Source organism: Suillus paluster (genome assembly GCF_016628075.1).
Source record: "Suillus paluster strain FC165 chromosome Unknown EDB91scaffold_181, whole genome shotgun sequence".
Lineage (NCBI taxonomy): Eukaryota > Fungi > Basidiomycota > Agaricomycetes > Boletales > Suillaceae > Suillus > Suillus paluster.
Genome location: NW_024537741.1, coordinates 35019 through 57751, shown reverse-complemented (window position 1 = coordinate 57751; position 22733 = coordinate 35019). Strand labels below are relative to the sequence as shown.

Below are 22733 nucleotides of genomic sequence, written 5' to 3'. Positions count from 1 at the left end.
GACACATCTAATGGCGGCGGTCAAACATTCTTTGTAGGAAATAATCATATGTATCGTATATACCTCTTGGCTGCCTCTCGTAAGATAGTACCATGGACATATTATTTCATTTTGGAAAGCAGGTTGGCACTTGAGTAAACTCAGTAGTCATGATGCATCTACCCGCGTGCCCATACCACCAACGTCATTAATAGTCTGCTAGCTAAGATCACCGCTCTTACAAACAAGATACTCGAGACACGTGCGGAATAATCAGATGTCCTCCTGGGTTAAAGAAGAGCGCTGACTATTACCAGAAGGTCAATTCACGGCTACAAGATCTTATGGTCACAAATATGTTGCTCATCGTCAATCTCAATGGAGGAACTTTTCGTTAAGTCTAACCCTAACCCTACATCCCACTGAGTCTCCACCATTAGACAGTCGAAGTTCCTTCTTACCTTGGTACTCTAAAGCATGCTAGCACGCGTTCTACATAGTGTTCAGCAAGCCACAACTGTTGGTAAAGTCTGTTGTCAACCGTTCTCGCACTGCTAATTGGGCTAGAATCACAAAATTTGTTCACACCTATGAGCAATGACTGCATCAGTAGTAAGTCCTGGTCCTTGCTGGTCTGCACTCTAACTGAGCATCGCTAATCGACATACTGAAAGCTTGCCTTGCAACTCCAACCGCCGAGTCGCCTAACCCTGTCTGCCAGTATACTTATTAAAACGGAATATTCATCTGGACGGTCTACCCACTGGCAATACTGCCGTCTGTCCTGGTCCGATGACCGCACCTGTTCACAGGCGATCATAAATTCACCAGGGTCGCAGCGGATGGTTTGGAGCACCCTCTATGATGGACGGAAGAATGGATTCGATAGGGACTGAGCTGAACGGAAGTATATTAACGGTGCGTCCCTCGTCATGAGCCCAATCGATCCCTATACTAATCTAACCTCTATTCCCTATCCCGCTTGTCAACTTATTTAGGCGGTACCTAGGTCGAGCCTACACCCAAACCTACACTTCATGGTGCTCTTACATATTCCCGCCTCATTTCCTGTCGGTGTGGCTTGCTGTCCACCTCGTCCCCGCTCGTTTATTCTTGTCGATACGCGAAATTGTGTTCAACTATGAGACAATAATACAATACTATGATTGCCTTTTCAAGGATCTGTCTGCTTTGGGTTCACGACGCTCTCCCCGAACGTTCATGTACACGACTTGATTCACCCGGGCGGCGTGATGTCCTGACGAGCGTCGACAGGGTTGTCAGTCGTGTCCGTCGTCACGCCGCAGTCAAGTCGCTCCTGAAAGTAAGAATAAACAACGATCACTTTGACGAGCGCGAGTACATTTCACAATGTAGAAAACGGTATAACGAGAGCGGTAAAAGGGGTGTGAAACCCGATAGTACAGTCTGCGACACTCAGCAGTTGAAGCTGGAGTGCTCGGTATAGTAGTACATAGCATTGGAATGAACATCGAAACTTGGAAAGCAAGAGACAGCGGTCTGCACCCACTCAGTGCTCAGTATCATAGTGGCACAACATGGCATAGAGCATCGTCTACTTCCTCGCTGCCAAGTCCTTTGCTGCAGGCGACTGGTAAACAGTGTCGGGTTCGATACGAGGCGAGGGACTTACACAGGCGATTTTCAAGAATGAACTTGAGAATCTTCTCTTCAACTCCTCTTCCTTGTAACCCCGACCAGCAATTTCCGTCGCGACTTTCTTCACAGTGACAGCCATAGGAGATTTCACGTAATAGTCCACGGCGGACTTGATGAATTCCAGTTGCTCGTCATGCTTGAGGAAGGCGGCGTATTCGAGGACGATGATGGTAGCTGCCTCTTGTGATTAAAATGGTAGCTGACCATGCATTCAGAAACGAACCAATGCCGGTCTGAATGATATTGCTCGTAGAAGTAAACCATGATCCCTTGCCAATCTATTGCAAACTCTTGAATGATGAGGATCAATGCGGGAACTTTAGTACCTACTACAGGCTGAAGGACAGGCACAAGTCGACCTTTCCGGGTTTTGATCTACTCATTGAAGCGGATGAAAGGTGTTAGCACCGGAAACAAGTCAAACAGAGCACTTGCCTCCTGGAACAAAGAATTGTCAAATTCCTGATGTGGCATTCTCGAAAGTTATGAATGAACTTACATTCTGTGCAATTGATAGTCATGAATGGTCAAACAGCGGAAGATAGTGGTACCATGATCAAATGACTTACAAACTATCAGGGAGAGAGAACCAGGTTAGTGCTGCTATAAAATGGTGAATCTATGAATGGACATACGAGCTATGTGAGACCAACAAAATCATGCATCAGTGGGCAGAGGTAGATTTAGACAGGAAATATCATACCTCCTATAAGGGATAAGAATCATTAGGTGTTACAGGTTACAACATATGACTCACAGGCTAGAGAGAAAGTGCCGATCAGAATTGCCACATGGTGAGTATGCAATGACTCACATTCTAGGTAGGGTATCAGAATATTGAAGATGAGTGACCATGGGAGAAGGGCTTGAAATTACTATGGATACTCCAACAAAACTATGTGTTGGATAGTAAGCAACAATGACTCAATATGTCTAACAATAATGAAGAGAGGACTTACATTAGGCTATGAATGGCCAATAGATATCATGATGTCAGTATGATCTCTATGAAATATACAATAAAGAGACCAACCACCTGTCAAAGAACCAGTAACAGCAAGACATGGGCATATTATTACAATGGAATCAGCTTAAGAAGCCAAGGGACTTACTGGTGCCTATCAACAGACCAGCAGGGAGAAAGCATTAGGATCATCAGCAAGGGTTCAGGATGAGCAGCCGTCAAGGTACTGACCTCCTGTCAACAGGGCAGCAGCAGCAAGGCATCAGGATGATCAGCAAGGGTTCAGGATGAGAGACCATCCAGGCACTTACAAACTGTCAACAGGCCAGCAGCCACAAGGGATGGGGATGATCAGCATGGGTTCAGGATGAGAGACCATCCAGGCACTTACGTCCTGTCAACAGGCCCAGCAGCCACAAGGGATGGGGATGATCAGCATGGGTTCAGGATGAGAGACCATCCAGGCACTTACCTCCTGTCAACAGGCCAGCAGCCACAAGGGATGGGGATGATCAGCATGGGTTCAGGATGAGAGACCATCCAGGCACTTACGTACTGTCAACAGGCCAGCAGCCACAAGGGATGGGGATGATCAGCATGGGTTCAGGATGAGAGACCATCCAGGCACTTACGTCCTGTCAACAGGCCAGCAGCCACAAGGGATGGGGATGATCAGCATGGGTTCAGGATGAGAGACCATCCAGGCACTTACGTACTGTCAACAGGCCAGCAGCCACAAGGGATGGGGATGATCAGCATGGGTTCAGGATGAGAGACCATCCAGGCACTTACGTTCTGTCAACAGGCCAGCAGCCACAAGGGATGGGGATGAATCAGCATGGGTTCAGGATGAGAGACCATCCAGGCACTTACGTACTGTCAACAGGCAGCAGCCACAAGGGATGGGGATGATCAGCATGGGTTCAGGATGAGAGACCATCCAGGCACTTACGTACTGTCAACAGGCCAGCAGCCACAAGGGATGGGGATGATCAGCATGGGTTCAGGATGAGAGACCATCCAGGCACTTACGTACTGTCAACAGGCCAGCAGCCACAAGGGATGGGGATGATCAGCAATGGGTTTCAGGATGAGAGACCATCCAGGCATCTTACAAACTGTCAACAGGCCAGCCGCCACAAGGGATGGGGATGATCAGCATGGGTTCAGGATGAGAGACCATCCAGGCACTTACGTTCTGTCAACAGGCCAGCAGCCACAAGGGATGGGGATGATCAGCATGGGTTCAGGATGAGAGACCATCCAGGCACTTACGTACTGTCAACAGGCCAGCAGCCACAAGGGATGGGGATGATCAGCATGGGTTCAGGATGAGAGACCATCCAGGCACTTACAAACTGTCAACAGGCCAGCAGCCACAAGGGATGGGGATGATCAGCATGGGTTCAGGATGAGAGACCATCCAGGCACTTACAAACTGTCAACAGGCCAGCAGCCACAAGGGATGGGGATGATCAGCATGGGTTCAGGATGAGAGACCATCCAGGCACTTACGTACTGTCAACAGGCCAGCAGCCACAAGGGATGGGGATGATCAGCATGCATTCAGAATCAGAAACCAACAAGGGTACTTACTTTCTGTCAACAGGCCAGCAGTAACAAGGCATCAGGATCATTAGGATGGTGTCAGCATGATAAACTGTTGGGGTACTTACCCACTGTCAACAAGCCCATGGAAGCAAGCCATCAGAATTGTCAATACTGGTTGAGTTTTGCAAACTACAATCTTACCAGCTATCATCAAACAACAACTACAATCAAGGGACAACACATCAGCATGTCTACAGTTTTAGCCATGCAATATTTACCATTAGTTAGCACCATCACCAAGACATCATCATATTCAATCAATCATTGTCTTACTTTGAGATATGAAAACCACTTAGCAATGTCATACTGGTACCGTTCAAGATCAGTCAGACGCAGCAAGGATTGCTTATTTGCACAATCAACAACCATTCTAGATGATGTTAGAACACGACTATGTGGACACACAACTACACAACTCACTCGATGGCACACTTGATACAAAGTTCTAGGTTTGACTGTTGTGTTGAGACCAAGCACAAGCGTAATTCTTCGTCATCCAATGCAAAAGTAGTGTGCTCTAGTAGTGCATCACAGCCTGTATCCTCTTTGTTCATATCTTGGATGACCCACGTCAATTTATATACCAGACAAAACAATCTCGAGCTGGATGACTCACTCTGCAAGCGCACATGGCACTTCGGACGTGCACGGTTCTTGGGGGCATACAACCGATCCAAGACACCCGTACTCATGAATAGTTGTTCGACACGCTGGGCGATTTTCTCCAAGCGCTCTTCTTTCGACACCCCCGATCAGTTGCTTCTTGATTTCTCCAAATGCAACTGGACGTAGGGCATCAAACTTGGTGAAGACCACAATTACAGGGACTGAAGAATGTCTATTTAGTCCAAGCATGACAAAGGTCATGTTCAACAAGCTCACCATTTCCAGTGTCGCATTCGGAGAAAAACTTCTCCTCTGACCGCTGGAATGTTCGGCAATGATCGTCCATCGGAACACAATACCTGTAGGACATCGACGAACGAGCACAGCATGCCAGGAGGGAGTCACTTACCACACAGCGTGGATTCGTTCCTCCAACTTTGTCGTGTTCGCGCGTTCTGCGATAAATTTCTTCATGTCCTCGAATTCTTCTACAGAGCCCGCTTCAAAACCGCACGAGTCGTGAAAGACGAAACCGGGATTGCTTTTGAATACCATCTCGTTCGTGATGTCGTGATTTCCACGCTGAGAGTCCATCAATGCACATGTACTTGTAGGACAGATGGTGCACACACCAATATCGAGCCTTCTACGACAGTGGCATCGATCTACTCACAAGTGATCAGCGCTCGACCCCCCGCATGGCGCAGAACATATCACACACCTTGTCTCCTTTGGCATTGTAAATCTCTGGCTTTTCCGTGGTGTTGCAAACCTTCTGAAGGATGGTCGTTTTGCCTGCGTTCGCCCTTCCTACGATCAGAACTCGAAAGCGCCCAAACGTCTTTCTGAGGTTCTGAGGGTCGACTTTTGGTGCCATCGGGAGATCTTGATGTGCGCGCTGAAAGCAGAAGTGGTCTGGTTTCTCGTACAAACAGTGGGGAGTAATACGGAACGGGATCGCAGCGAAATACGAGAGCGAATGGACACCAAGCATGCGCACCGATGGCTCATGACACAACATGTACACACGGCGTCTATCTCCCTGAATTAGACGACCGATTCTACAATTGCACCGTAAATGCACCATTTGCCAATCGTTCAATTGTCCGTGCAATGATGCGCGAAGACTAAGTACACGACAAACGATTTGAATTATAAGACCATTGATAGAGAGTCAGCTACGATGAATGATCAGATTATGGTGGAAATGAGAAATTACCGTCTTCCCTACCCCTCTCCTTGAAAAGAAGTGATATCAATTTCTGCGAAGGTGCAAGTGAGCTCGATCTTTCAAGGTCTTTCAGATGATGGGTCCTTGAGGCGTCTGTGAACGCAAGAGCATCTCAGGGCGTGCGTCCCCCTATGGAACGGGAGAGATCTCGTGAACCTCGACAGGTTCTCCATGTTCCTACCTTAGGAAATGGTGGCGCTAGATATGAATGCAGAAGCTGCACAGGCGGGTGTTGTTTGACCTCGGACATCGGCCACACTAGTCGATGCTGGGAGAAGGGCCGATGGAGCGGGCCGTGGTAGGTTGTAGGATCCGTAACTGGGGGTAGGATTGGTACATGTGCTCGGATGACTCAACAAGTCGACTGCTCATCGTGCTGTAGAAACGGTGCATATAATCAAAATATGTTATTGTGGAGTATCATGTAATACGTACTGGTAACCTTATGCTTGGATTTGGAGGGCTAGCGCGAGCTTACTAAATCTACCCCAGAACGTTCGGAAACCGACACCTGAGCAAGATGCACAACGTTTCTTGCGACCTGACATAGGATCAAATTGCGGTTCTGTGCGCCACTGTTTCCCTTCGATTCTGCCCGCCCTGGTGCTCACCTTGATGAATGATATGCTGTCCAGGTCCTCGCACGCCAGGAGGATATATTATGGCATAGCGAGCTTCCTGGTATCTTTTGAGGGGTGAACCGAAACCATATTGCGGTGATGTAAGCGATGAAGTACATGGCCTGGTGCTGAAATTGCGAACGAACAAATGCACAGCCCCAAGTACAAGCTAGCTTCGAGCCCCGTGCAAAATAGCATACTTTGGCAAGGATACAGTGAATGCAAGGACTTGCGGTGCGCGCTAAGACTCACTGAGGTTTGAAAGATATTTGGGACTGCGCTTTGGATCCAGTCATTTCGGGGAACGTCGACAGAATCGCGGGATACCATAGTGCTGAGTGCTGGGGTGCATGGTGCGGGGCAGAGATAATCTCTGCTGGTATCGAACCTCTTCCTGGGTGGACTGTACCAATGTCGCAGATATCCAACGTCTTGTCCAATGAAGTGGACAGATTGAGTGTCGTATCGTCTCCGGCCTCCACGAGCAGTAATAGGCTACCATTTTGCTCCGGTAGTCGAGACTGTATGTGATGATCCCGCTATACTTATTATTTATTTATTTATGTTGTCAGTTGATCCTAGGTAAGGTGAAATACGCACTAAGATAGCATCGAGGTCAATATGGAAGCGCGACGTACTTCCCTGGAACGTCATTTTATTTATCGTTCATTGGGGCCATTGGCCCTATGTCGGATGATACAGCACATGTGTAGAGACCCACTCTTTACGGATGATCGTGATATACTTTATGTGCTATATGAAATATCTGCTAATGCGTAATGCTCACATTTTGCACAGGTGCCTACCGGACTTGTAGCTGTGGTGTTATTTATGATCACAGTTCACTGTCTTTCTGGCTTCACTTCGCCAAAACTCCACTTTACGCTCGCTATCAGACTTGGTGTCAGCGATGACGAGACTTAACGAACCAAAGTGCATTGAACTGCCTCGGAATTCGAACCGGACTGATGTCCCGCCCCCCTTCTCGGCCGCAGAAATAATACCGTTTATACTGGTCAGTCCGTGCTCCAACAGTCGATCGGTGCTCATAGAACACCTACAATTATTCCTCTGCACGGATAGAAGCAAACGCCGGACGTTCAGTCTAGGTCTGGGTACAAGTGAGCGCAAGAATAAATGCACCTTGATCCAGCATTGATAGGTACAGTCTCCTTCACTTGCTCTGCGAGACGTTGTCTTGAAGATGCAGAATCCATCTTTCTACCAAAAGGTGCATAGTCTGCACCGCCGGTCACGAAGAGTGTACTCAATTCGGCTTTGGCGCGATCCGATGATGATGTTGTCAGTTACAGGTATCAGTAGATTAGTGAAACATGATGATAGAAAGGGGGCGCAATAAGACAAGAAGTGAAGAAACCCAGGTACGACCTGCCTCTGCGGATATAAAGGTCTGCGCTCGAGCCACGATTCATGTCGTTTCGTTTTGAATGCCACATTCAGCGGGAGAGGCTCTCTCACAGAACGAACGACGTGGTGGATATTCGTGAAAAAATAAACATCGAACGCAAAGTGATAGCATCGTTATTTAGCAAAGAGCTTAATCTTGAGTCTAATAACGTACAGACCACCTTTGAACCGGGCTGCGACCTGATTGACTCCACAGAGACGGAGCTGATAAAGTTGTTATAACCGCCACGCTGAGTGTGCCAGAGAACCCGGCTGGTGAAACCAATCAAGTCAGAGAATATAAATAAAGGCTTTGGCTCGATATAACTCAGCTGATATCAGATAAGCGCGTGCATATAGGTTACGAAGGTCCTGAAGGATAAGTGCAAGGTACCAAGTTACAGAAACTGCGATCACTGAGCACTATCATGAAGGCCCGGGCTCCATCTACCACTCTTCATCCAGTTGCAACCCCACCATGCGCGGCCCAATCTTCGTTCTCAGGTCCTGGACTTCTTCAGCCTTGATGGAGTGGCGCTCAATCAATCTAACAATCTCATCCAGTGTATCATCTCCTCCAGTACGAGTTAAAGGTACATGGGAGTGAATTGCTGAATGAACACTGCTTTTCCCCTGCCTCATCATAGGCTTTGATAGCAATTTTGATGACGCGACGAGAGATGGGCCCTGTCGGCGCTAGCAGGAACGCGATCTGCATGATACATGTTAAATCCACGATGTAGGCCATAATCCGCCGTAAGGTAATGTTTCTAGAGGCTATTTTGAGCACGTTTCAAATAACGAAATCACGCTTCACTCACGTCTGTTGATAGATGTCATAGACCCATTTAGCCATGACCATCCCTGCGGCAATGGGCGCAACGATCGGTAGAAACGGAGCTGCCAGTGGCGTCATGATACCTATTATTGCTCCGACCACGGTGAGGCCAAATGTACTGCCAATACCTCCATAAACTGAAAGCATCTCACAGTACAACAACTCACAAAGATCCCGCTGTGTTCGGAAAGTCGTCCCTGTCTAGATCTTGTAGAATCAGCTCTTGGAACTTGCCACTGGCCAAGTGCTTTGCAAAACACGTCAACAACCTGAGATATTAACCCATACAAGATAGGCATCTTACGCAGTGAGGGTCATTGAAGTTCCATACGGCAATGACGTCCTTGTGGATCACAGACAAACAATCCTTCATGGTGAAGCCTGCGAAGTTCATACTCGAGCCGAGACCTCTCCAATATCCTAAGAATTCAAAAGTCACAAAATGGCGTCGAAGACTGTGACGAGACTAACTTTTCCTACCGATGCTGTGAAGAGTAAAGTGTGAAATAAGGCTCTACCAAAAGTATAGCGATCGTGCATACGCAATTGATGCCTTAACTTTAAGACCAATGTCTACTCGTTGGGCTATCATCATAGCCAATGCCGCTTCTGAGGCGACGAATTTTTCGACGTTTGTAGTTGTGAGATCAATCAGCTCTCGTACAGTATTTTCGTACCCATCCGTTGCTGTCAAGGTACATTAGAATCACAGGCTAGAGAAGGCGAATGCCCCTTACTGGAAACAGTTGCATGCAGGATGTCACTGCCAGCCACATCCATGAGCGGCTTGACACACAGATTATTCAAAGAGTCTCTTTTGAACTGTTCGAGCGCGGCTTCATCACATCCTTCCAAATCCATGGCTTCGAGCTCCAGTGTGTCGAGAAAAATATCGTGCTTGGTGAAGACAATAATGATCGGAACTACAGTTTGGAACATGAGTTACGAGAGACAAGATGTAAACGATGCGCACTATTGCCCAGAATTGCCTTCCTCGATTCTAGAAACTCCTTGACTCCGTTCTCAAACAACCGTCCATCCGCATGAGGTATCGAGAGGCAGAGCCTATAAACAGTGTTAGCATGGTAGAGTGACGGTGGCAGCTACAACATCACACCAAACCGCATGGATTTTGTCCTTCAGCGCGGGCATTTTGCGTCGGCAATCGATGAACTCTTTTGCAGCCGCAAAACTGGCGCTGTCGCCAGCTTCGAATCCCTCACTATCGTGGAGGACAAATCGCCCGTTTTGTGGCGCGACGAACTCCCGATTGATATCGGCTACGCCTCGCGAATGTCCAGAGACATGCTGGGTGGGCGAGCGTCAGCATCTGTCGTCCACGGTACTAATTTCGTCAACTTAACCACTTCGTCTATCTTAAATGCCTGGTGGATCAACGATGACTTGCCAACCCCAGTCTACAAAGCGGGTGCGTGAGCGATCTATGCTTGAAGACAGTGATCCGACACACCTTCCCTATTACCAGCAGTCGGAACCTTGGACAAATCTCTAGAACATCGCTGCTAGTCGGCTGCAGCTGTCTGGTATGGACACTATCGCTGATAGGACAAGGGTGCTAGTTTGTTTTTTGAGACAAGATATCTTCAAATATACTGACGATATTGTAATGACGACAGTCATCTTCATCTTCTTTCTAGTCATCTCGTGCACTGTAACATCAAGCTATCAACTTAATGCGACACGATCGGAGACGGGTTGGTTCACCTCGTTTACCATCTTGATCCACTATATCGGACAAAATGTCTTGTCTGTCCAATGGAAACTTCACGATACTCTTCCACGGAAGCACGCCCATAGAATGGTGTTGACAGTGTACCAACAAGGAAGCCGGCTCAGTGGTCACCGCGCTGTGGTAAAATGTTCAGACCGAATTCCTGGGCAACTATAGATGGGACTCACATGGCGTGATCGAACTTTGCACTAAGTTCTTTGTCTTTGCCTGAGCCGCGGAGGACTTCCTGTCGCTGTGAACCAAGCTCCAACTCCACAAATTCGACCATCTTTTTCGAAGCATCGTCGACGTGGATGACAATACCTAAGAAGTAAGATGTTTAAGGGTGAGATACTCGGTAAATGAGAGATTCTTACTGGAAATGTGGAGATGGACAGAGGAGACAGCTACGGCGGCAGTGGTATAAGTTTCAGACATCGACTTTCCAGTGAACGGGAGGAGGGAATGGATGACAGCCGCGAAGGCACGCGAACATAGTATAATCGCACGCTGGATGGGCGCTTCGATAGTAGTACAAAAGTTAGACTAGCCGAAGAATAGCTTGACTAGCTAAGTTTGAGCTAAGTAGATGGTTTTGATTTCCGATCGGCTTGACTAAGCAAGATTGAGCAGCCACTGCCAGTAGAGTGTCTGAATGTAAGTATGATGGTATCATTCTGGAGTGGGGAATGTATACTTATCCCAAGCTCTCGGTGGGATGCTGTACGCGAAGGCTACATATTATCTATTTGTGCTGAAATAGCCTTGAGCAGATACCAACACTACGAGGTTGGGCGTTCAACGTTAAACTTTGAGCTCCCCTAATAATTAAATAATTGATTATCGATGTCACATCATACCGTAGCCTATGTCACACAGACTCCGACAATTACAATTCAAAGCGAAAAATTGAAGTCGAAGTTGGGCAAAATGTGGTATCCGATAGTAATTTAGTAGTTCTATCAGCTTGTCTTCGTACCTCGACTAAGTTCCGCTCCCCCCAACAGTACTCAGTCGGTGTATCTTCCATTCTCCTCTACTTTATCCACTCATCGCTTTCTTTGTGAAATATGAGCTGAAGTCGCATTCCTCCAGCGGTCTAAGACTGAACTGCCTTCATGTCCCATCAGAGACAGAGTCGAGACCTGTCAGTGAGGGTTTTTCACTGGAGTCTCACTGGCAACCCTGCAGCTCACCTCCCTTACTACAGGTGCGGGAGGAGAAAGTGTCCGTCCCACTGCCTAACCCATTGTATGCTCCACTTTCTCGCTACCCTTAGTAGTCTAAGTGAACCTCGTACTGACATATTGTACTCACAGTTATTTCTGCCGGACAACGGTCAAAGTGACAATATTCAGACTGCTGTGCTTTGAACTTGGCCTACGCAGACCGAGCTTGTACAGTGCTTGGAGCCGTCACTCCCTTTTGTACTGGTTGATGAAACTGACCAAGTCAGAGGGTTTAAATAAAGGCCTTGACTCGAGATGAGCGCGTGCATGGAACGTTACAAAGCATAAGTGCAGGGTATCAAACTACAGAAACTATAATGACCGATATCTATCATGATGACCATTCACCACTCTTCGTCCAGTTGCAACCCCACCATGTGTGGCCCTATCTTCGTTCTCAGGTCCTGGACTTCTTCAGCCTTGATGGAGTGGCGCTGAATCAGTTTAACAATCTCCTCCAGCGCATCATCTCCTCCGCTACGGGTTAAAGGTACATGCGAGTGAATTGCCGAATGAACACTGCTTTTCCCCGCCTCGTCGTAGGCTTTGATAGCAATCTTGATGACACGACGAGAGATGGGCCCTGTCGGCGCTAGCAGGAACGCAATCTGCATGATACATGTTAAATCCACGATGTACGCCATCATCCGCCGCAGGGTAATGTTTCTAGATCGGTTTATAGGCTGTTCTGAACACGTTTCAAATGGAGAAAACGTGCATTCACTCACGTCTGTTGATAGATGTCATAGACCCACTTAGCCATGACGACTCCTGCGGCAATTGGCGCAACGATCGGTAGAAACGGGGCTGCCAGCGGCGTCATAATACCTATTATCGCCCCGACCACGGAGAGGCCAAATTTGCTGCTAATGCCTCCATAAACTGAAAGCATCTCAAAGTACAACAACTTACAAAGATCCCGCGGTGTTTGGAAATTCTTCCTTGTCCAAATCGTTTAGAATCAGTTCTTGGAACTTGCTACTGGCTAAGTGCTTTGCAAAAACATGTCAGCAACCTGAGATATGAACCTATACAAGATAGACATCTTACATCGTGAGGGTCATTGAAGTTCCAAACGTCAATGACGTCCTTGTGGATCACAGACAAACAGTCCTTCATGGTGAAGCCCGCGAAGTCCATGCTCGAAGCGAGACCTCTCCAATATCCTAAGAATTCACAAGTCACAAAACGGCTTCGAACACTGACAAGACTAACTTTTCTCGCCGATGCTGTGAAGAGTAGTGTGAATTAAGGTTCTACCAAAAGTATAGCCATCGTGCGTACGCGATTGATGCCTTAATTTTAAGACTGATGTCTACTCGCTGGGCTATCATCATAGCTAATGCCGCTTCTGAGGCGACAAATTTTTCCACGTTGGTGGTTGTGAGATCGATCAGCTCTCGTACGGTGTTCTCGTATCCATTCTTTGCTGCTAGGTACATCAGAATCGGAGACTAGAGAAGTGAACGCTCCTTACTTGAAACAGCTGCGTGCAGGACATCGCTTCCAGCTGCGTCCGTGAGTGGCTTGATGCACAGATTATTCAATTTGTCCCGTTTAAGATTTTCGAGTGCGGTGCCATAACAATCTTCCAAATCTATGGCTTCGAGCTCCAATGTGTCGAGGAGAACGTCATGCTTGGTGAAGACAACGATGACCGGAACTACAGTTTGAAACATTAGTTATGAAGATAAGATATAAATAATGCGCACTATTGCCCAGAATTTCCTTCCTCAATTCTAGAAACTCCTTTACTCCGCTCTCGAGCAGCCGTCCATCGGAATGAGGTATCGAGAGGCAGAGCCTACAAACAGTGTTAGCATGGTAGAGTGGCGGTGGCAGCTACAACATCGTACCAGACCGCATGGATTTTGTCCTTCAGCGCGGGCATGTTGCGTCGGCAGCCGATGAATTCTTTTGCAGCCGCAAAACTGCCAGTGTCGCCAGCTTCGAATCCCTCACTATCGTGGAGGACAAATCGCCTGTTTTGTGGCGCGACGAACTCCCGATTGATATCGGCTACGCCTCGCGAATGTCCAGAGACATGCTGGGTGGGCGAGCGTCAGCATCTGTCGTCCACGGTACTAATTTCGTCAACTTAACCACTTCGTCTATCTTAAATGCCTGGTGGATCAACGATGACTTGCCAACCCCAGTCTACAAAGCGGGTGCGTGAGCGATCTATGCTTGAAGACAGTGATCCGACACACCTTCCCTATTACCAGCAGTCGGAACCTTGGACAAATCTCTAGAATATCACTGCTAGTCGGCTGCAGCTGTCTGGTATGAACACTATCGCTGATAGGACAAGGATACTCAGTTTGTTTTTTGAGACAAAATATCTTCAAATACACTGACGATATTGTAATGACGACAGTCATCTTCATCTTCTTTCTAGTCATCTCGTGCACTGTAACATCAAGCTATCAACTTAATGCGACACGGTCGGAAACGAGTTGCGTCACCTCGTTTACCATCTTGATCCACTATATCGGACAAAATGTCTTGTCTGTCCAATGGAAACTTCACGATACTCTTCCACGGAAGCACGCCCATAGAATGGTGTTGACAGTGTACCCATAACGAAGCCTGCTCAGTGGTCACCGCGCTGTGGTAAACTGTTCCGACCGAATGTCTGGACAGCTATAGGTGGGACTCACATGGCGTGATCGAACTTTGCACTGAGTTCTTTGTCTTTGCCTGAGCCGCGGAGGACTTCCTGTCGCTGTGAACCAAGCTCCAACTCCACAAATTCGACCTTCTTCTTCGAAGCATCGTCGATGCGGGTCACAATACCTAGGAAGTAAGATGTTCAAGGATGAGATACTCGGTAAGTGGGAGATTCGTACTGAAAATGTGGAGAGGAGCAGAGGAGGCAGCCATCGCAGTGGTATTTTCGGACCTTGTTTTCTGAGTCGATGGGAGGGAGGTTAAGGGGGAATAGATGACGGCCGCGGGTTCCAGCAATAGCCTCTGGGATGCAGATGTCGTATTAGCGCATGTTTTGCACGTGCTGAATGCACCTTGACTCCTTGAGGCAGCTTGCTACACAGGAATCTTGCGTGAAATAGGAGGGCTGACTCGGAGAAGTACTTGTTCGATCTGGGTAAAAACTATTGTGTTACGTAGACCCACAGCCCAGACACTGCTTCGATCATGAGTGAAGCGATGAATATGGGCGTCTGAGTGACACGAGGTGTCTGTATGTAAAAGTATTCATGCAACTTTTAGTATATATGGTATTGAGAATGAAATGGCCTACCACAGGTATTTAATGTCTGCCCATCATTCGCGCCAGAGTTTTGCCTTGGGGCGTCTGAATCCGTGGAACACGCATTCACGAGGCGCAAGTTACTGACTTAGAAGGATCTCGATGATCCTCCCGTCCTAATTGGATAAAACGAAAAGCGGAATGCCGGGAATCTGCGAACTGTGCGTATCATATAGCGCTCGCACCATTCTACGATAAGTATGAACAACCCTTGCAGGGGCCAAGGCAATGCCAATAGCATCCGGGATCGAGAATTCGGAACCCCGACGAGAAGGCAAGTCCCTGAGCTCACAGACGCCTGCACAGTGGCCCATCTGATTGATCTGGGCATGATGCAAGGGTTCATAGTCGGGCCTGCCGCACAAATAGCCATTGGTCGCCACTCAGTACCGTACTTATATGGGATAGCAAGACCCTCACTCACCTCGGGGCACGTCATCGAAAGTCCTCTGAGAGTATCCACTGGAGTACAGACAAACGTGGAGTTTTTCAAGCATCCCAGTTTCCTTGATACGCCGCGGCAGTGACATACAAGAAGAGTCATTAGACCCCTTACCTTCCTTTGAAATTACATGGCGAGACCCCACGATGCACATTTGCGCTAACGAGGTGTCCCACGGCTATTCGGATGAGCGTCAACATTCAATAGGCCGTTGCCAGTGGCCAAATAAGCCTGACACCTTCATCGGTGGATAGCAGCACTGCTTACTCCGACACCCCTCTCCAGGAAGTCGTCATACTCCTCCAAGGTCCAGGTATGCCTGCCGCAGACATTTACTTACAGGTTGTGACTTCATCCGTTCTCGCACTAGGTTACCACCACTGGGACATCATATCCCGTATTTTCCTCTTCAGATATTACACATGAAGGTCCTGTTTTCCGCTCGGTTCCGCGATTGGCTGAAGAATTGGCAGAGGAGGTTGCTCTTATTGCTTGCCAGTCTTAGATTAAAATTTGGTTCGAAAAAAGCGAACGTCAATGACAAGAATCTGTCTGTTCTTTTATCCATTTACATGGCACAAGTTTACTGAGTATATGCGGATGTAGTAGTCTGCTCGACCTCACTGGGCAAATTAGCAAAGAATTATCCCGATACCCTGTCGCACAAGGCAGCTTTGGGGATGTGTGGAAGTGCATACGCATACGCCCTCGATCAGAGGCATGTCCCTCATGTTTGCACCGCTAATTTGCATTCATGACTGACTGACTCCTCGTCTATCAGGTTGCGGTAAAGTGTCTGAGACTTGAGGTTCCGGACGATGATTCGAAGAAACAAATTACTGAGGTTTGCACGGCTCCACCTGCAAGTACCATGCGTTCATTTGCTAAAGTACGACAATCCAGAGGCTCGAACATGAGCTACAGCGGAACACTCAGCTCGAACACACTAATCTGCTGCCGGTGCTGGGAATCACTCAAGGATTTGGCCTGCTGCCTGCCATCGTATCCCCATGGATGCAGAAAGGCTCACTTACTGCGCTTCTGGAACGTGATTTCCAACAACTCACTCTCACTCGAAAACTCCAAATCGTGGGTGTTTGTTTCATGGCACGGGGACGCATCTGAATATTTCTTGTTACAGCTCAACGATGTCGCTTCAGCTCTGCAGTACTGTACGCGTCCAACGTCAGTTTTTGGCGTAAAGCTTATGTGAACGTTAGTGCACTCCAAAAACATAGTCCATGGTGATCTCACCGGCGTGAGTACCACGGAGTTTTCCTTCCTAAAAGACATTAACGACGCAACTCAGAACAACATTCTCATCAGTGAGAACGGCAACGCCTTGGTGGCTGACCATGGCATTCTCCTTTTTTGTTCAGAGCTCCATGGCACGTCCTATATCAGAAGCAATGTGCGATGGGCCGCACCCGAAAACTTCCAAGTCCCGGAAGATGAAGAGTCAACAAGTTCGCCTCAATTGGCATCGGACATCTATTCCTTCGGGTGCATTATGCTGCAGGTTTGTGGGCGAATCTGGTAACGTGGAATGCGATTCCCATTCTCTTGCAGGTCTTCACAGGAAGAGTTCCGTATTCTGAATATCGAAGCGACCATCAAGTTACCGTGCGGATACTCAGAGGCCAGAAGCCTGCTCGGCCAGTGACACCGCCTATTGCGGATTCTCTGTGGGATTTCATGCAGAAGTGCTGGATTGATGCGGATTATCGGCCGTCAGCTAAGGTGGTCCAGGAATTTATACAGGGTCAGCTGAAACTGTCAGAGGAAAAGTCTTGACTTTCTCGTGCATCTCAGGATCCATTCATGGCCAGTTTTCTCGCAATTTCTACTCGCGGTCATGTACGATATGTTCGCAAGTTCTCATGCACTCACATTACTCTCAAAAAACTCTCTCCTACTAGTTCCCTGAAGTCTTCACCTCAATGCACGGATTCCCTAGATGCTTGGCAGATCGTAGCTATTCTTCACGATGAATGACCTCGTCATTTGACACGTCAAATATAGCAGAGTAGAGGAAAAATGTTACTTGTATTAGTTTGAATGACGTATCAGATAGTATGCATACTTTGTTATTCATGTGCATGAACGCTCATCAAGTATTTACGGCATACTATCTCAGAGTCAGCGCTCTCACAGTACTACTTACTCGAAGCAGAATAGGTTCAACATTAATATAGCGAGCTCGATGGCAAATACAACTGCTGTCGCTGCAACTGCGGTATGTTGGCCATTTCAGACATCGTAGTCGCTCTCAGTCAATAGACCCTTCTTCAGCTTCGCCAATTCGCTTTCTTCGATGTTCACCCTGTAAAGGACGTCCATGACCTTGCTAGCTCACCCGAGATCTTCAAAAACGCCTCAGAAATCTCAACTGTCGTCTCATCTAGTGCTGGGTTGCTCGTTGCGGATATTCATGGCAGCGTGCACATTCTAAACAAGGACTTCATATCGACTACAAGCTGGATCGCACATGTCGGAGGACGAGTAACGCACATGGCGGAGAGGAGTGACATATTGGTGACTATTGGGGAGGAGGACGCAGTACGAGGTAGTTTGGTGAAGATTTGGGATCTTGGGAAGACGGACAAGAGAAACCAAGCACCGGTTTTGTTGAGATCGGCCAAGGTCCAGCCTAGCAATAAGCCCCATCCAGTGAGTGATTCACTGTGTTCATGTTCCATTCGATGAACTAGCACATTTAGGTCTCTTGCTTTGCACTTTCTTCTGCGCTGTCTTTCCTTGCCATCGGCTTGGCCGACGGGACGGTGCTACTCTATAGACACTTGGACCAGTCACTATCTCCCACCGCATCCCTGACTTCCCTCCCTAAGACACGCACCATCCATGAATCTTCCTCTGAACCCATCACAGGCCTCGGCTTCCGGGAACCTCCCGCTAACACAGACGCCAAGGACAACAACGTGCATCTTTTCATTGTGACTACGAATTCGGTGTACTTGTACCACGTGTCCGGCAAAGGGAGTGGAGGGTCTAGCGTGCTGCTGGACGACATCGGATGCGGCCTGGGATGTGCGGTGATGGATTGGCGCGCTGAGAAGATCGTGCTTGCGAGAGACGAGGCAGTATATGCGCATGGTTTGCAGGGGAGGGAGCCGCCATATGCATACGAAGGTAAGCTGTTTGGTACGAAACTTAGTGCTGGGTGCTGATGCTTTGTCTTTCGCAGGCTACAAGTCGTCCATTCACACCCACCTTAACTATGTAATAGTTGTCTCACCACCCTCAACGGTTACAGCGCCATCAGCTGCTACGCGTAAGCTTGCAGCGGCAGCGGGAGGGGGAGACGGCGATGCATCTAAGGTGACTGTGTTTGACATGGAAAATAAGGTAATAGGATACACCGGAATGTTTGCGGAGGGTGTCAGAGAGGTGATTTCGGAGTGGGGAAATATTTACATCCTCACGAATAATGGCCAGGTGCGTCCCTTCAGTATTCAGAACTGTGGGTTGCTTTTGTCCTTCTTAATATGACGTTGCTGCCCTTGTTTAGCTTACCCGCCTCGCCGAGAAATCCACTTCTGCCAAACTCTCCATGCTGTACGCGAAGGCTCTATACCCACTCGCGCTCAGTCTTGCGCAAACACAACACCTCGACGAAAACTACGTGGCTGACATCCACCGTCAGCACGGCGACTATCTCTACACAAAGGGAGATTGGGACGGCGCGATGGCGTGCTATGTGAAGACGATAGGGTGGGTGAAACCAAGCTACGTCGTTAGAAAGGTCAGCTTTTTATCAAGTTTTTGATCACGACAAGTCTGACAATGGTGGTGCAGTTCCTGGACGCTCAGCGCATACACAATCTCGTTACCTACCTGCAAGAGCTACATGCCCTTGGCCTCGCAAACGCTGATCATACTACTCTTCTACTTAACACTTACACCAAACTCAAAGACGTCACACGCCTTGACAGCTTCATTAAAACAGAGTCTCGGCGCTCTGATGCGGCGGAGTCGAAAGGCGACCTTCCATTTGACCTGGACACTGCTATACGGGTGTGCAGACAGGCAGGGTACTTCGAACATGCTAGTTACCTTGCGAAGCGGTACGGGCGGCATGAGGAGTATTTGAGGGTTATGATCGAGGACGCCGGTAAGTATGGTGAGGCATTGACGTATTTGAGACACTTGGGAGCAGACGCGGTAGGTCTGATCTTCGTTGTTCCTGCTTCATCTTATTTTTTCAGTCCAAGTCTAATATATTTGTGCAGGCAGAGAGTAACCTCGCGAGGTACGGACGTGCTATGTTGGACAATCTCCCAGAGGAGACGACGCAGCTTCTAATTGATCTCTGCACCGTTTCTGGGCCCCTCGCCGTGTCAGAAGTGGAAGACACTACTTCCCAGCAGTCGAGCACACCGGCAAACGCCCCATCGTACCTTTCGTACCTTGCCCTCTCCCGCGTACCTGCGCCTGAAGACAAAGTGGAGGAATCTAAAGCGGACGAAGAGGGAGAGCCTGCAGAGCCCCAAATGACGCAGCCTAGTGCGCCTCCACCATTGAAAGAGAAACGGCCCTCGCCTACGCTCTATTTCGCGCATTTCGTCGACCACCCATCATACTTTGTTCGTTTCCTGGAGAGCGTAGCTGCACGTCGGTGGGGACAGTCGCTCTCACCCCTTCCATCATCTCTTCCCAATCCCAGTTCGGACGAAGACGAGGACTCGGAAAAGCGGGATCAGGCAGCGGTTTGGAACACACTTCTTGAGCTCTATCTTGATGGAGGCTCCCAAGAACAACAGGACAATGCACTCAAAGTTCTCACAAGCGACTCCTTGCCGTGCGATAAGACACATGCATTGATTCTTTGCAGCAGCTACATCTACACCCGAGGTCTGGTTGTACTCTGGGAGAAGCTGGGCATGTACGAGGACATCTTACGGTTCTGGATGGACAAGCACAACGCGTCGCCATCCGAGGCCTCCGCGTCGACTGAAGTCGTGCAGGCCCTTGCACGATATGGCCCATCGCACCCGCACCTCTATGAGCTCGTGCTACGCTTCTTGACAAGCACGCCGGAGCTTCTTACGCGGCACCAGGCCGATGTGGAGAACATCCTGGAGCATATCGAGAAAGAGCGGATAATGCCTCCGCTTGGCGTGGTGCAGGTACTGAGTAGGAATGGAGTAGCGAGTGTGGGACTTGTCAAGGACTGGCTCATGGGACGCATCAAAGAGGCAAGGGAAGAAGTGCAGACTGTGAGTCCTTTCTATTTCTCTCTTGTTTCCGCGCTGAATAATTTTTCGCGCGACAGGACCAGCAACTGATTAACTCCTACCGGCTGGAGACGAACGCAAAGTTGAAACAAGTGGCGGAACTAGAGGACCCGATGCACGCCAAAGTGTTTAGTGTGACGCGCTGTTCCCAATGTAGTGGGCAGCTCGACTTGCCCAGTGTCCATTTCATGTGCAACCATTCATATCATCAGCGGTACGTATTTGGCCTCTTCATTATTTGAACTGTTATCGTCCTTTCCTCAAAATCACATTCTCTCCTTTGTGATGCCAATGCTGACGCGCATTTATACAGGTGCCTGCTGGACCATGAGACAGAATGCCCGCTTTGCGCACGACAACATGGTGTCATCCAGGAGATTCGGAGGAACAATGAGAGGATGGCAGATCAACACGAGCTATTCCTCTCGGATGTGCAAGATAATGGATTTGAAGCAGTTGCGAGTGGATTCGGTAAGGGGGTGTTGAATATGACACGCCTGGACGATGTTACTGCGTAACGTGTATCGCACTGCGCCATACTTCTGTCACATCTGCCTAGACTTACTCAACAGTCAGTCATCCGATTCATGCCCTTCATAACTATATCTGACCTCAGTTTGGTGGACGCAAATGAGACTTAATTTACACGCGATGGACAAAATATCGAATTGGTCCAGTAATGATGGAGGTTTTATTTGGCCCTTTTTTCCTTGTGAGAACTATCGCCTCATGTCCAGCGATTAGACTCTGCCCACAAGCCCCGCAGGGAGATGAGTGACTCAGCATTGATGATCCATCTGATCCACGCACCTGAAATATGGCCCCTCCCTGAGCTTTCGAAAGAGTAGAACATTTCGGGGAGAATACCACCGACACAGTGTTCTCATCGAACCCCAGGTAGTGACTTTGTCCCCCAAGAAGCAAGGCAGAGAAGCCGCGATCAGCGGGGCCAGGGTTTTCCATGGACGGCATTCTAAGAAGCTTCACTTGAGAGATCACAAACCCTAAGCTTAGGTACGCACGCCACTCAAATTCTCGTGGATGTCATCGATGATGACCCACGAACGGACTACTATCGAGCAGCTTGATCGACGATTGGTACGTAACTTCCCTCTGCCGGCTATGGGCACAATTCAAACATTGGACTTGCCTGGACTTGCAGTGGACGCAACAACACGAGTCAGATATGTAGGTGCCGCCCTGAGTTATTACTATCGCAGAGGAAGTAGAATCATTCATTTCAACATGAGTGCATATTTCTCGGCGCTAGAAGTCAAACGACAGCCTTTCATGGTTGACATAGAGTTGGTTCTCGAGGTTTACGTCCATCTCTCCGCCAGGAGGGCCCTCACGCGACAGTGTAATTTGGAAAATTTTCGGTATCTCCACATCCCTGAACACGCTTCAAGAAGTCTGATGGGCTCGTTATCTGCCGAGAGGTAGGTTTCTCCACTCCACGCCTTTAGAATGGGCAGTTGTGTGGTGAAATGCCAGCATTCAACGTAGATCTCATTCATTCAGCATGGATCTCATTCACTCGTGTCAGCTGGTGGTGCGCTGTCTGATATTCCAAATCCCCGAAGCTATCGGTTGATCAACTTCGGAATGTCAACGGTACCACCTGCGTATAAGACGGCCACTATCGCCAGGGAAGTCAGACTCCATCCCTCTGTGCTTCTGTTCTTTTTTTGGATCGGTATGCTGGCTCTTGTGAAGTTTCTTGTACATCGAATCTACTTCTACTTTCTTTGACCCCGCTCACTCTCAGTAACAGATTAGCCTGCGGCGAAGTGACCAAGCATCCGATGCTGCTCGGCCTTCTGATGATCGACCTTTCAAACATCCCTTGTCTATACCCCCCGAAGATG

At 48.5% G+C, this 22733-nt stretch overlaps 5 protein-coding genes across 5 annotated transcripts; 2 read left to right on the top strand and 3 right to left on the bottom strand.

Annotated features, from left to right (window-relative positions):
* Positions 1-4846: 4846 nt before the first annotated feature.
* EDB91DRAFT_1064118 (uncharacterized protein) lies at positions 4847-5717 on the bottom strand (the record flags this gene model as incomplete). The annotated part of the gene is made up of 4 exons (XM_041314662.1): positions 4847-5061; positions 5117-5199; positions 5250-5483; positions 5560-5717. 4 exons carry the CDS (start codon positions 5715-5717, stop codon positions 4847-4849), a joined length of 690 nt encoding a protein of 229 aa, XP_041169494.1.
* Positions 5718-8666: 2949 nt separating this feature from the next.
* Positions 8667-11106, bottom strand: EDB91DRAFT_1256276 (uncharacterized protein; the record flags this gene model as incomplete). The annotated part of the gene is made up of 15 exons (XM_041324130.1): positions 8667-8868; positions 8920-9054; positions 9104-9183; positions 9241-9356; positions 9408-9421; positions 9479-9623; positions 9674-9859; positions 9910-10001; positions 10054-10244; positions 10301-10354; positions 10408-10495; positions 10555-10606; positions 10662-10804; positions 10857-10992; positions 11046-11106. The coding sequence occupies 15 exons, from the start codon at positions 11104-11106 to the stop codon at positions 8667-8669; spliced, it is 1695 nt and encodes a 564-aa protein (XP_041169493.1).
* Positions 11107-12241: 1135 nt separating this feature from the next.
* On the bottom strand, positions 12242-14780 carry EDB91DRAFT_1088288 (uncharacterized protein; the record flags this gene model as incomplete). The annotated part of the gene is made up of 15 exons (XM_041316396.1): positions 12242-12563; positions 12626-12760; positions 12810-12889; positions 12948-13063; positions 13113-13126; positions 13182-13326; positions 13375-13560; positions 13610-13701; positions 13754-13944; positions 13983-14054; positions 14108-14195; positions 14256-14307; positions 14372-14532; positions 14558-14693; positions 14747-14780. The coding sequence occupies 15 exons, from the start codon at positions 14778-14780 to the stop codon at positions 12242-12244; spliced, it is 1824 nt and encodes a 607-aa protein (XP_041169492.1).
* Positions 14781-15972: 1192 nt separating this feature from the next.
* EDB91DRAFT_228143 (kinase-like domain-containing protein) lies at positions 15973-17697 on the top strand. Its single transcript, XM_041326530.1, has 8 exons — positions 15973-16160; positions 16217-16328; positions 16392-16454; positions 16514-16699; positions 16752-16782; positions 16831-16868; positions 16920-17129; positions 17180-17697. The coding sequence occupies exons 1-8, from the start codon at positions 16033-16035 to the stop codon at positions 17402-17404; spliced, it is 993 nt and encodes a 330-aa protein (XP_041169491.1). The 5' UTR covers positions 15973-16032; the 3' UTR covers positions 17405-17697.
* A 5-nt stretch (positions 17698-17702) lies between these two features.
* On the top strand, positions 17703-21603 carry EDB91DRAFT_1175471 (uncharacterized protein). The gene is made up of 9 exons (XM_041320364.1): positions 17703-17846; positions 17903-18280; positions 18331-18760; positions 18816-19066; positions 19140-19373; positions 19427-19792; positions 19861-20847; positions 20904-21079; positions 21179-21603. Exons 1-9 carry the CDS (start codon positions 17814-17816, stop codon positions 21381-21383), a joined length of 3060 nt encoding a protein of 1019 aa, XP_041169490.1. The 5' UTR covers positions 17703-17813; the 3' UTR covers positions 21384-21603.
* Positions 21604-22733: the final 1130 nt, after the last annotated feature.

What these genes read in the sequence shown, in the direction of transcription:
- EDB91DRAFT_228143 (XM_041326530.1), top strand. Translation starts at nt 16,033, where the DNA reads ATGAAGGTCCTGTTTTCCGCTCGGTTCCGCGATTGGCTGAAGAATTGG. An exon ending in CGCTTCAGCTCTGCAGTACT is followed by an intron (nt 16,783 to 16,830) that starts GTACGCGTCCAA and finishes TGTGAACGTTAG; the next exon opens with TGCACTCCAAAAACATAGTC. An exon ending in TCGGGTGCATTATGCTGCAG is followed by an intron (nt 17,130 to 17,179) that starts GTTTGTGGGCGA and finishes ATTCTCTTGCAG; the next exon opens with GTCTTCACAGGAAGAGTTCC.
- EDB91DRAFT_1175471 (XM_041320364.1), top strand. Translation starts at nt 17,814, where the DNA reads ATGGCAAATACAACTGCTGTCGCTGCAACTGCG. An exon ending in GCCGCCATATGCATACGAAG is followed by an intron (nt 18,761 to 18,815) that starts GTAAGCTGTTTG and finishes TGTCTTTCGCAG; the next exon opens with GCTACAAGTCGTCCATTCAC. An exon ending in TCCTCACGAATAATGGCCAG is followed by an intron (nt 19,067 to 19,139) that starts GTGCGTCCCTTC and finishes GCCCTTGTTTAG; the next exon opens with CTTACCCGCCTCGCCGAGAA.